Source organism: Pan paniscus, chromosome 11, assembly GCF_029289425.2.
Source record: "Pan paniscus chromosome 11, NHGRI_mPanPan1-v2.0_pri, whole genome shotgun sequence".
Lineage (NCBI taxonomy): Eukaryota > Metazoa > Chordata > Mammalia > Primates > Hominidae > Pan > Pan paniscus.
In genome coordinates this window covers 11,434,342-11,446,225 of record NC_073260.2, presented here as the reverse complement: position 1 = coordinate 11,446,225, position 11,884 = coordinate 11,434,342, and the positions used below count along the sequence as shown (strand labels likewise).

The 11,884-nt window shown below is 56.6% G+C and overlaps 1 protein-coding gene across 3 annotated transcripts; it reads right to left on the bottom strand.

Moving 5' to 3' along the window:
* Positions 1–465: 465 nt before the first annotated feature.
* ST6GALNAC4 (ST6 N-acetylgalactosaminide alpha-2,6-sialyltransferase 4) lies at positions 466–9,643 on the bottom strand. Of its 3 annotated transcripts, none has more exons than XM_008975830.3 (6): positions 9,492–9,643; positions 8,967–9,053; positions 7,216–7,401; positions 4,840–5,252; positions 2,523–2,630; positions 466–1,161 (listed from the first exon to the last, which is right to left on the bottom strand). In XM_008975830.3, exons 2-6 carry the CDS (start codon positions 8,976–8,978, stop codon positions 972–974), a joined length of 909 nt encoding a protein of 302 aa, XP_008974078.3. In that variant the 5' UTR covers positions 8,979–9,053; positions 9,492–9,643; the 3' UTR covers positions 466–971. The 3 variants fall into 3 exon arrangements, with proteins under 3 accessions (XP_008974078.3, XP_003822354.3, XP_034785024.2); XM_003822306.4 differs by having other exon boundaries at positions 9,389–9,634; XM_034929133.3 differs by lacking the exon at positions 2,523–2,630 and having other exon boundaries at positions 9,389–9,637.
* Between the last annotated feature and the right edge of the window lie 2,241 nt (positions 9,644–11,884).

The following is an 11,884-nucleotide window of genomic DNA, read 5'->3' as shown; positions in this document are numbered from 1 at the left end:
GGAGGTTGTTGGGGAAGAAATTGAAGCCCAGCCAATGTGGGCCCAGGTAGGAGCCTCAGGGATTCCAGTCAACAGCTTCTGGGACAGCTGGGCGCGGTGGATCACGGCTGTAATCCCAGCACTTTGGGAGGCCGAGGCGGGTGGATCGCCTGAGGTCAGGAGTTCGAGAGCAGCCTGGCCAACATGATGAAACCCCGTCTCTACTAAAAATACAAAAAATTAGCTGGGCGTGGTGGCACGCGCCTGTAATACCAGCTACTTGGGAAGCCGAGGCAGGACAATTGCTTGAACCTGGGAGGCGGAGGTTGCAGTGAGCCGAGATGGCACCACTGCACTCCCAGCCTGGGCAATAAGAGCAAAACGTCGTCTCAAAAAAAAAAAAAAGCTTCTGGGACTGTGACAGGGAAAGAAACCCTCATCTCCACCCCTAAACACATCAGACACATGACCACGCTAGAGACAGCATCCAGAAAACACACGTTTACCCGTACGTTCCTGATACGGCCCCGGCAGTCACAACTCCAAGGCCCCTTCACCAATGAACCCCAGGCTCTCGGCTGCCCCAACCAGGGCGGCCAGCCTGAGAAGTGTGGCACCAAAAGGTGGTAGGGGCGGCTGGGGAGGGAGGACCAGGACTGGCACAAGGTCATGATGCTGGTGAGTTGGGGGCCATCAGCCCCAGGGACAAAGGCCACTTGACAGACCTGGAGGTGGGGTGAGCCCCCAAATGCCATGAATTACTCAGGGAGTGGAGGGGGGAGACACAGCTCCCCCCTCCACTCCCCTTCAAGTCATGAGGCCTGAGATGGCTCCAAGTGTCGCCAGAATGGGGCGGGAAGGAACCTTAGGTCCCCCCAGCACGTGGCAGGAGGCAGGATCCATAAATTAAGTGTTTTTGTGGAGTGTGATGGCTTGGGATGGGACATCCCGGAGGCCTCGCAACGGCATGGCGGCTGGCAGGGTGACAGAAGCTACTCAGTCCTCCAGGATGGATGGGCGAACACGATGGGCCTCTTCTTGGCCCAGCGGGAGAAGACCGCCTTCTCAGTGATGAAGCGGTGGGCGCTTCGGGGCGCCTGCTCGTGTGCCAGGTACATCTGACACTCATCTAGCCGGCCCTTCTCAAAGTAGTGGTAAGGCACTGAGGGGTGGCTCTTCTCCCTGCGGGGTGGGGAACAGGGCTGGGGTGGGACAGAACCCACTCGCCTCCGGCCACACCCTGCCGCCTACCTTGACCACCCCTCGCCAGGCCCATGGGCTCGTGAAGACCCACGCCTGATCCCTGGGGAGGCCAAGACACATAGGGGAGTAGCAGATCCCGAGAGCCAGGGTTCGAGTCCTGGCTCTGCCTCTTGCAAGCTGGATGACTCTGGGCCAGAGATGGACGCTGTGAGCCTCAAGAGCCCGTGTGTAAAACGCAGACGGTCACATCCGCCTTCCAGAACAAGTGCATAGATCAAGAGATGGAGACTGCAGGCACCCTGCTAGTGGTCCTGGGCTCCTGGTGAGGGAGGAGCCCCTCATTCCCATGTCACAGAGCCACCAGCCCTGCATGCCCACCTCCCCATCAGCATCACAGGGGCCAGCTGTATGGCCAGGGCCATGGCTGGGGCACAGGGACACCTGTCACCTCGGTGACCTGTGGTGAACTCGTTAGTTTCCATAATATTGAAATATAATAATATAGGCCGGTGCGGTGCTCACACCTGTAATCCCTGATCCCTGGGGAGGCCAAGGCGGGAGGATCACCTGAGGTCAGGAGTTCCAGACCAGCCTGGCCAACATGATGAAACCCCGTCTCTACTAAAACTACAAAAAATTAGCTGGGCGTGGTGGCACGTGCCTGTAATCCCAGCGACTAGGGAGGCTGAGGCAGGAGAATCGCTTGAACCCGGGAGGCGGAGGTTGCAGTGAGCCAAGATCGCACCACTGCACTCCAGCCTGGGCAACAAGAGCAAAACTCCATCTCAAAAAAAAAAAAGAAATATAATAATATAACAATGGTACAAAATCATACCATAAACATATCTGAACTTGATATCATGCTGGTATTATAATATCAAATATTATATATCAAAAATCATATATAATATCAAAAATTAAAACTTATATAAAACATATCACTGATATATATATATATATTTAGGCCCTATATATATAGGCCCTGACTGTGGTAAGCACTTTTGTAGATTATTCCCTCCCTAAATGTTTCAACAACCTTCCAAGTAAGATGTGGTTCTTTTCTCTATTTTCCACATAAGGAAACAGAGGGTCTGCGGGGTGGCATGACTGGCCCGTGAACAGCCTGTGGCCACAACAGCAGCACTGGGGTTGGTAAGGCAGCCTGTTTGACACTGAGCTCTTTCCCAAGGCCCAGAGCCCAAGGGGTATCTGTGCTATGGTCACCCACCATGAAGCCCACACTCCCTGTGCCCCCACAGCTCCCAAATCCTCTGGTTTAAGGCCTAGGAGGGCTCACAGTCCTCCCCGCGTCCCCGCGTGCCTGGCCTGGCCGGTCTGACCTGCAGTAGCTGTCGCTGACCATCCCATAGACCACGATCTCCTCACACAGCTCCAGCGCGAGGATCATGGTGAACCAGCCGGTGCTGAGGAAGGAGCCCGACTGCCTCCTGGGGGTGGCAGGGGGACAGGGGGATGCTGTCAACAAGGGGCCATGTGGTAGCTCCAGGCCCCAGCAGCACTTGGTACTTTGCCCGCCCAGGGCTACGCACCTCAACCTCTTGCGGGGGACTCTGGGGGAGGCTGGGGAGGGGGCAGAGCCAGCCCAAGGCCAGCAGTGGGTGACAGGCAGAGCGGCACACAAACCCAGGCCTGATCACCTCCTCAGCACCCAGCGGGGCTCGGGCCCAGCTACGCTTTGCAGGGTTTGAGCAAACCCCTGGATGATGGGTGTGGGGGCTCTGGCCACGTCCTCTCCTCATCTAAGGGACCAGGCCTGGGGAGACAGCATGAGGCAGCAGGGCACCGTGGTTTGAAGTCAGGTGGGGGTTCTCTAGAGTCCAAGGATCTTCCACTTGAACCCTGGCTCTGCTATGGGCATCACATTTGCTCGTGAACCTCTCTGAGCCTCATGACCAGTCTGTGAAGTGGAGATAATTCTAGGGGGTTATAGGGAGGGAACACTGTCAGCCCAGCCCCTGCCCGCATGCCCCCATGCCCCACTCACAGCAAGGGGCTAGGTGGTGGCCCCAGCCTCAGCTCCCTGGAGGCAGCAGCCCTGGGTACTCTTGCAGCCGAGGGCCGCCCCTCTCAACCTCTATAGAGCGGGTATGAACTGGTTCATTCATTCAAACTGAGCCCCACCCAGGCCCTGTGCTGGCCCAGAACCTACCTCATCTGGTGCTAACATTCCACAGAAGCACCAGATGGGAAGGGAAGGAGACAAATAGATAAACAAGTAGCTAGGAGACCAATCTGTAAGCAAGATGATGGCAGAGGGTGACACCTGCTGCCAAGACAAGGAAACAAAGGAATGGATAAAGAATGCCAGGGCGGGAGGCACTCCTTCTGATGGGGTGGTCAGGGCGGGCTTCCCTGAGGAGGTGACCTGAGTAACAAGAGGAGCCTGTCATGGGAAGATCTGGGAGAAGAACATTCCAGGGAGAGGGAACAGCAGGTGCAAAGGCCTGCAGGTAGAAATAGGCATGGATGTCTGAGCCCCAGACGGCCAGTATGGGTAGAACAGGGAGAGTGAAGGAGACACAAAGTCACAGAGGCAGGCAGAGGCAGGATCACGCAGGGCAGGCAGGCCAGGAGTGGTGGGGGCGGGAAGCCTAAGTCAAGATGGCAGCCATGGGCCATTGTACGTGGCAGATGATGATACAAGAGGAGTCAGAGGCACAGCCCAATTTTCTGGGGGATACACCAGAGGCTGACTGTTCTATCTCCTGAGCACAGAGGCCAGTGGAGAGCAGGTGTGTGGAGGAGGGGCTGGCAAGAGTCATGAGTGTGCTTTTGGTTATGACATAAAATGAAACCTTGAATGCGGAGTGCTTCACCCAATGCCTGGTGAGCAAAGAGGGCTGTTATTGCTCTGTTTTGTTTTGCTTTTTGAGACAGAGTCTCGCTCTGTCACCCAGGCTGGAGTGCAGTGGTGCGATCTTGGCTCACTGCAACCTCTGCCTCCAGGTTCAAACGATTCTCCTGCCTCAGCTACTCTCCTGAGTAGCTAGAATTACAGGCATGCGCCACCACACCTGGCGAATTTTTGTATTTTTAGTACAGATGGGGTTTCACCATGTTGGCCAGGGTGGTCTTGATCTCTTGACCTCGTGATCCTTCCACCTTGGCCTCCCAAAGTGCTCGGATTACAGGCGTGAGCCACCGCGCCCAGCCCTAATTTTTGTATTTTTAGTAGAGACCAGGGTTTCACCATGTCGGCCAGGCTGGCCTCAAACTCCTGACCTCAAGTGATCCTCCCGTCTTAGCCTCCCAAAATGCTGGGATTACAGGCGTGAGCCACCGCACCCGGCCTCTAACTTTTATTATCCAGAAGGGATATCAGAGACCAAGTTAGACAGACCATTCCCTCCAGAGAGAAGTGCTCCCTCATGCCCCTACACACTGGCTAGTGCTTCCCATCAGGTGCTCAAAAGGCCTGACAGCCCTCAACACCATCTGGGATTCTAGATCTGTGTGACAGTTTCCTGAGTGACATCCCCTCTGCCTCCTGCCCCCATTAGAGGGCAGGACCATGTCTGCCTCCATGAGTGCTGACCTCCCGGGCCTGACAGAGCAGCCCCCTGATCGACAAGAGACTCCCAGAGAAGGAAGGCCCCAGCTGCCAGAGAGACCCCAGCAGGCAGGCCCCAGGCTCACCGGTTCTTGCCCGTCTCGTCCTGGAAGATCTGGTCGCAGTAGGCCATCATGCGCTCCGTGAAGGTGTACACCTGCAGGCCGGGGTACATCCTGGTGAGCTGCAGCAGCGTGCGGTAGGTGCGGCCGCCGAGCACCCGGTCCATGTGCCTGCCCTGGCCCCACACCACGTAGAGCGTGTCTCGGGCCTTCTGGAAGTAGTGTGAATAGTTGCGCAGCAGCAGCGGCACGCTTGTGTGTGAGATGACACGCAGGGTGCTGCGCTGGCCCACATCCGCCTCAAAGCCCACGGTGGGCGCCTGGTTCATGCGGAACACGCACTCGGCACCGTCGATCTCAGCACCCAGGCCTGAGCCCAGCATTTGGCCGGAGCTGGACACCACGGCACAGCTGCGGCACGGCTCGCGGACCAGCGGCTGCAGGGCAGGCAGGGAGAAAGAGACAGAGAGGCATGAGCACGCAGCTTACACCCCTGCAGCTCCCCCTGGAATATCCACCAATCTTGCTTGATCAGGTATCGGCTTGAAGGACTGTTATGAACCCATTTTGCAGGCTGGGCAGCAGGGATGACTTTCCCGAGATCACAGTGATACCCAGTGTCAGAGCTAAGGTTCTGCACTCAGCCCCCACTTCCTCATCAGCCATATTTGTGGTCCTCATTCCTGTTGCTGCCTCTGAGGCCCTGTCTCTACGTAATGAGTCCTTATGAGGTTTGCTTGAGCAAATAGTTATAAAACACTTAGAACAGTGGCTGGCGCAGACTGGAGGTCATATAAGTATTTGTCAAGTAAACATGAACCTCAGCTCTTCAGAATCATTCTTAGGCCACTCCCTCCCCTGCGCATGCCTCACCCACACTGTGCCCAGTTTCTAAGTAAGAGCAGGGTCATCAGCGCCCAGGACAGCTGTGGGACTCCCTGGTCCTGAGCCTGAATCCTGGCTCTGCCCTCTCCTAGCTATGTGGCCTGAAGCCAAGTCACCGGCCTCTGTGCGCCTCAAGTCTCTCATCTATAAAATGGGGAAGAAAACAACATCTGGGCCGGGAGCGGTGGCTCACGCCTGTAATCCCAGCACTTTGGGAGGCCAAGGTGGGTGAATCACCTGAGGTCAGGAGTTCAAGACCAGCCTGGTCAACATGGCAAAACCCCATCTCTACTAAAAACACAAAAATTAGCTGGGCGTGGTAGCACACGCCTGTAATCCCAGCTACTCAGGAGGCTGAGGCAGAAGAATCCCTTGAACCTGGGAGGCAGAGGTTGCAGTGAGCCGAGATTGTGCCACTGTACTCCAGCCTGTTGACAGAGTGAGCTCTTGTCTAAAATAAATAAATAAATAAATAAAAATATAAATACAAAAAAAAAAAAGAAAAAGAAAACAACATCTGGCCGGGCAAGGTGGCTCACACCTGTAATCCCAGCACTCTGGGAGGCCGAGGTGGGTGGATCACTTGAGATCAGGAGTTCAAGACCTGCCTAGCCAATATGGTGAAACCCCATCTCTAAAAATTAACCAGGTGTGGTGGCATGAGCCTGTAGTCCCAGGGCAGGGCTAGGGCAGGCACATGGACTGGGTGCTCGGCGGCCACACCTACTGCACACTGCTGCAGCTCACCAGGATGTACCCCGGCCTGCAGGTGTAGACCTTCACCGAGCGCATGATGGCCTACTGCGACCAGATCTTCCAGGACGAGACAGGCAAGAACCGGTGGCGGGAGGCTGAAGCATGAGAATCACTTGAATCCGGCAGGTGGAGGTTGCAGTGAGCTGAGATCACACTACTGCACTCCAGCCTGGGTGACAAAGCGAGACTCTCTCTCTCAAACAAACAAACAAACAAAAACATTTCTTGGGCGGGCGCGGTGGCTCATGCCTGTAATCCCAGCACTTTGAAAGGCCAAGGCAGGCAGATCACCTGAGGTTGGGAGTTCGAGACCAGCCTGACCAACATGGAGAAACCCCGTCCCTACTAAAAATACAAAATTAGCTGGGTGTGGTGGTGCATGCCTGTAATCCCAGCTACTCGGGAGGCTGAGGCAGGAGAATCGCTTGAACCTGGGAGGCGGAGGTTGCGTGAGCTGAGATCATGCCATTGCACTCCAGCCTGGGCAACAAGAGCAAAACTCCATCTCAAAAAAAAAAAAAAAATTCTTTTTAGAATCTAGGGCTCAGAGCCGAGATTGCGCCACTGCACTCCAGCCTGGGAGAAACAGAAAGACTCCGTCTCAAAAAAAAAAAAAAAAAAAAGAACCTAGGGCTCAGAGAGGTGATGTGATTGGCCAGGATCACATGGCTGGTGAGTAGAGGGGTCAAGCTCAAGGTCCGGTTTGGGACAAGCCCAGCTCTCACTACTCATCCCGGATGCATTGCCTGGCCCACTCACCTTCCCATCTGGCACACTGCTATATCCACTGAAGTGCAGGGGTCCCGGCACGGTGGGCCTGGAGCCTGTGGGGAAGTGGTGGTCCAGGCAGGTGGCCAGGCAGAGGGGCAGGCTGGCCCAGCAGCACAGGAGGATGTAGACGGCAGAGAGGACCACGGAGCACAGGATGATGAGCACGAGCCGACCCTGAGGGAGACAGTGGCCATGGGGGGTGTATGTGGGGAGGGGCTCCCAGAAGCCCCTTCAGCGCTGCACCTGGCCTCCTGGGTCTAGAGAAGCTCCTGGGTCTAGAGCAGCTCCTAGAACAGCAGCAGAATCCAGTCTCCATCCACTGGGCCTTACCTGGGGATGCCAAGCTCTGGGCACATAAGGCCCCGGAGATAACACTGTTATCATCCCCACATTCTAGATAAGGAAAGCAGTTTGGAGTGAAGTGTGTAGTACAAGGCCATACAGCAAAGAAGCAGCACAGTGGGGCCTTAAATACCGGCTGGAAAGCCCATATTCCTAACTGGAGGCTGGGGTGTACTGTGCGACCTATGGCTCTCCATCCCTCTGGGCCTGTTTCCTCCTCTACAAACTGGGGACTGATAATGCCCACCATGTGAACTTACGGGAGGGGGGCAGTGAAAACGTTCTGTATACTGTAAAGTGCTGTGCACATGACAACGGGAAAGTGGTGCCTCAGAAGGGCCACCAGCCCCTTCAGCCTAGGACCAGGGCTGCCTAGTGTGGCCCCGCCTCCTCCCCACTCCCAGCTGACTCAGTGGCTGTCCCCTGGTGATCCGGATCTGGGTCAGCAGGCCAGGTGGCACAAGGAGATTGGAGCAAAGGTCACTCAAGAAATGGTTTTAATAATTGAAAAGCTGGTGCCTGGAGGCTACCGCCTCCAGAAACCATGTGCCAAAGGCCATTGGAACCAGGAAGCTCTTCTAGCCATCTGGCCTAGACCCAGCCTGGGGCTGGCCCTGCTGGCAGACTTAGTGAATGCCCCTACCACCACCAAGCCTCCCAGGAGGGGAAGGGCTTGGTGGCAGCAGAACTGTGGGCTAGTCACTGGGTAGTGGGCCACCCTGGTCACCACCTGTGTCTCTCTGGGCTCCAGGTTTCTAGACTCGAGGCACAAGTCCCTAGGCCACCCTTCAGAAGCCACCAAGCAGTTGGCTGGTGCTCTTCGAAAATCAGAAGTGGGAAAGTGGCCCCCACCCCCTACCCCATCACCCCACCTGCCCCGGCGCATCCTGCCTGAGGCCCACCATTTTCTGCCCGCAAGCTAAGTCAGCTTCTAAAAATAAGTCTTTTCTGTGTGGCCAGCTGTGCAGGGGAGGGAGTTCTGCCTGGCACCTGCTCCCCTGCCCATGAGGAACCAGAGACCTTGACTCAGGCAGTCGAGATGAACTGCCCCCCACATCCAGCTCTCTCTCTCACAGCCCGGGGCTTCTGCAGTAAAGACAAGAGCGGCTGAACTGAACTTCACAACCCCAATTCCACGTAGGCTTTGCCTGGTGAGCTCGTAGCGTTACCTCCGTTTTACAGGGATAGCAAGGTACTGACACTTCAGAGTGGATGCCACCCGCCTGGGGCCACACGGTCTGCAAGAACAGGGCTGGACTTTGAGGCCATTCTGCCCTTCTCTGCTCAGCAGTAGGGAGGTCAGAAGTGGCAGTGGGTCCTGGGGTGGAGAGGCTGCTGAGCTGCTCCGCCAGTCGGGGCCTCTGCGTTCCCTGGAAGTCCTCCTTCTTCCCACTTACCGGAGCCTTCATGCTGTCGCTGTCCCTCAGTAGTCTAGGGGCTGCTGTCTCCAGGGCTGGGGCTGGGAAGGGGTGGGAGCCGGGCACCTGCCAAGACCCAGAAACAAACTCAGAGCCGGGAGGGGTAAGGCAGGTGGGGTTCTAAGCTATAGGGAAAACTGAGGCAGGAGAGGGTACAGGCCGGGGTGAAAGCACATGGCACCCGGGAATCCAACCCCTTGACGTCTCCAAACACCGGAAGGCAATGTCCCCATCCTAAAGGAGCAGGAATCAGCGACCTTTGCGAGACCTCCTGCCAACCCAATTCCCAGTGCGTAGATGGGGAGGAAGAGGCAGCGAGGGGGCGCCCCCAGCTCAAGGTCACCCATCAGGTCTGGGGCAGAGAGAGCCAGAAGCCCGGAATTCCACCCCATCCATCCTACCTCTCTACCCGGGGGACGAATGGAGAGGCCGGGGGAGGGCAGGACGTGGGTTTTTCACCGCCCTTCCAGATTCCACTGCCGCATCTCCCGGCCGAATGCTAACCGGGCGTGCAGGCTGGGGTTCGCAGGAGGCTCGCGATCCGCCGCTCGGAGCTCCATGGCCCCCGGGCCGGACCGACTGGGCTGGAAGCTGATCCGCGCGGCCAGAGGCAGGGGGCGGGGCCGGGGCCGGGGCCGGCGAGGAGGGGCGGAGACTTGCGCGCCGGGGGCGGGGCCTGCGCGCCGCAGGCGGATCCTACGAGCGCGGCCTGCGCGACCTGGGGAGGGCTCTGCGCGGCCGGGACGGGGCGGGACGTGAATGGCTGGCGGCGAGGCCTCCAGCTAGGGGCGGGGCCTCAGGGCCGGGGGCGGGGCTTCAAAGCCGGGGCGGAGTCTGAGTACCAGCATCTCCCTTTTCGGTCCTCCGGAATTTCCAGCAGGCTCCTGCCTGGGCGAGGCTGTTGGGCCGCAGGGGAAAGAGACCTAGAGGGTGTCGGGGGCCACCGGGCAGTGGCGGCCTGGCTGTCCGGACTTGAGTGTCTCCATTTCTGAAATGGTGGTTGGGGAGGGAAATTAAGCAGGGCTTCGGGTCAGGCAGCCCACGTTTCAACTGGTAGGATTGCTGCATTTATCAAGTAAGATACAGAACGCCCAGTGACACTGGAAATTCAGATAAACAACGAATACATGAGTTATTTTCAATATGATTATTTTATTATGATTATGTCAGTGTGACAGTCACCTGAGCCTGTTTTTCTCCTCTGAGACACACGTGTAGAGGCAGCTCCTGTCACAGCCAGGATTCGAACCCAGGAAGTTTCACTCCAGACCCGGGGCTGTGACCACCTACTCTTACCTCTCGAAGGCTCCCTCGCTGGAATGTCCTCCAAATCCAAGTCAAGTCAGCTCAGGCCCCAGGCAGATGCTGCAGTGTGTCCTATTGGGGTCCCTTGGGATCTCAGAGGCAACTGCCTTCAAGCGCCAGGCTGGTGGCAGAAAGCACTGGGACAGTAGCAGGGGTGGGCCTATGGGGAAGTGAGAGGGCACACTTCCTGTCTAGGATTTTTTTTTTTCTTTTGAGACAGAGTCTCTCTCTGTTGCCTAGGCTGGAGTGCAGTGGTGCCATCCTGGCTCACTGCAACCTCCGCCTTCTGGGTTCAAGCAATTTTCAGCTAACTTTTGTATTTGTAGTAGAGACAGGGTTTCACCATGTTGGCCAGGCTGGTATCGAACTCCTAACCTCAAGTGACCTGCCTGCCTCGGCCTCCCAAAGTGCTAGGATTACAGGCATGAGCCACCATGCCCAGCCCTTGTTTATGATTTTTTTGTGCAAAATGTTGAATTGGCCAGAAAGATCATTTCACCATCCCCACCACACCCACCTCCTCTGCAGGGAGCTAGCCTGGGAACCAGCTTGGGCTCCTGCCCTGGTCTCCATTTCAAACTCCTTTTTCCTTTTTCTCAGAGGCTCAGGCCTGGGCAGGATGCCAGGGTATCTGTCCCCAGCTCAGCAACCTTCCCAGTCTACCCTGCTCCAGGTTCAAAGCCAAATCACCCCTGGGCCTGGTGCTCTAGGCCTCAGTGCCTCCCCTATCCAGGGGCTGGGAGGAGGGCTGCTGTAGTGGCCCTGCCCCCTAGGGGCCTCCTTTGAGCACAAACTCTCCTGTCACTGCCACTCCAGCCTGGACACACATGGGGAGTAGTGGTTCACGCTCAGTCACCATGGCCCCTCACTCACACAAGGCAGTGGGTCCCCAAAGCCAGAGCCCTTTCCTCTCAGTCCTCGTTCTTCAAGTTTCTTTCCTCATAGGCCCAACCCTGAAGGCACAATGGTGAGAAGTTCCCTATGGATTCACTCACTGCCCACAATGGCTGGTGAGGTGATGATTCCTTCCCCGGAGAGGCAACTCCATCCTTGCTAGGGCCACATGGAGACAGGGACATGCCCAAATGGCCCGTGCTCCCAGGGTAGATGAGGATCATAAGTCCACAGTAGAACTGTGACCAGGAAGTCCCACAGCCCCAGATAAAGATCTTCACTTTGCTTTTGGCAAAAACCTACTCCGCTTACCACAACCTACATGATCCTACACAGTGTGAACTCCTTCAGTCACCCTCCACCTGCCCTGGCCACCCTCCGACCGCCAATCATTACTGAAGCCATTCCTACTGCGGGGCCTCTGCCCTCACTGTGTCCTCTGCTGGACTGCGCTAGTCATATGGTGGCTTCTCTTACCATTCAGCTCAAGCATCACCTCCTCTGAAAAGCCCTTGCCAGCCACCCTACCCAACACTGCACCCCAATCCCTCTTGCCTCACCCCGACTCAGTTTTTCATAATATTTGTCACACTCTGAAATTGCCCTGTGTATTAACTGGTTGCCTTATTTATGGTCCACCTGCCCCACAGACTCTAAGCTCCATGTGGGCAAAGTCAGACCAGCCATGTGCTCAGGAC

What these genes read in the sequence shown, in the direction of transcription:
- ST6GALNAC4 (XM_008975830.3), bottom strand. An exon ending in GACGAGACGGGCAAGAACCG is followed by an intron (nt 2,631 to 4,839) that starts GTGAGCCTGGGG and finishes TGCCACCCCCAG; the next exon opens with GAGGCAGTCGGGCTCCTTCC. An exon ending in GTCAGCGACAGCTACTGCAG is followed by an intron (nt 1,162 to 2,522) that starts GTCAGACCGGCC and finishes CCCACCCCGCAG; the next exon opens with GGAGAAGAGCCACCCCTCAG.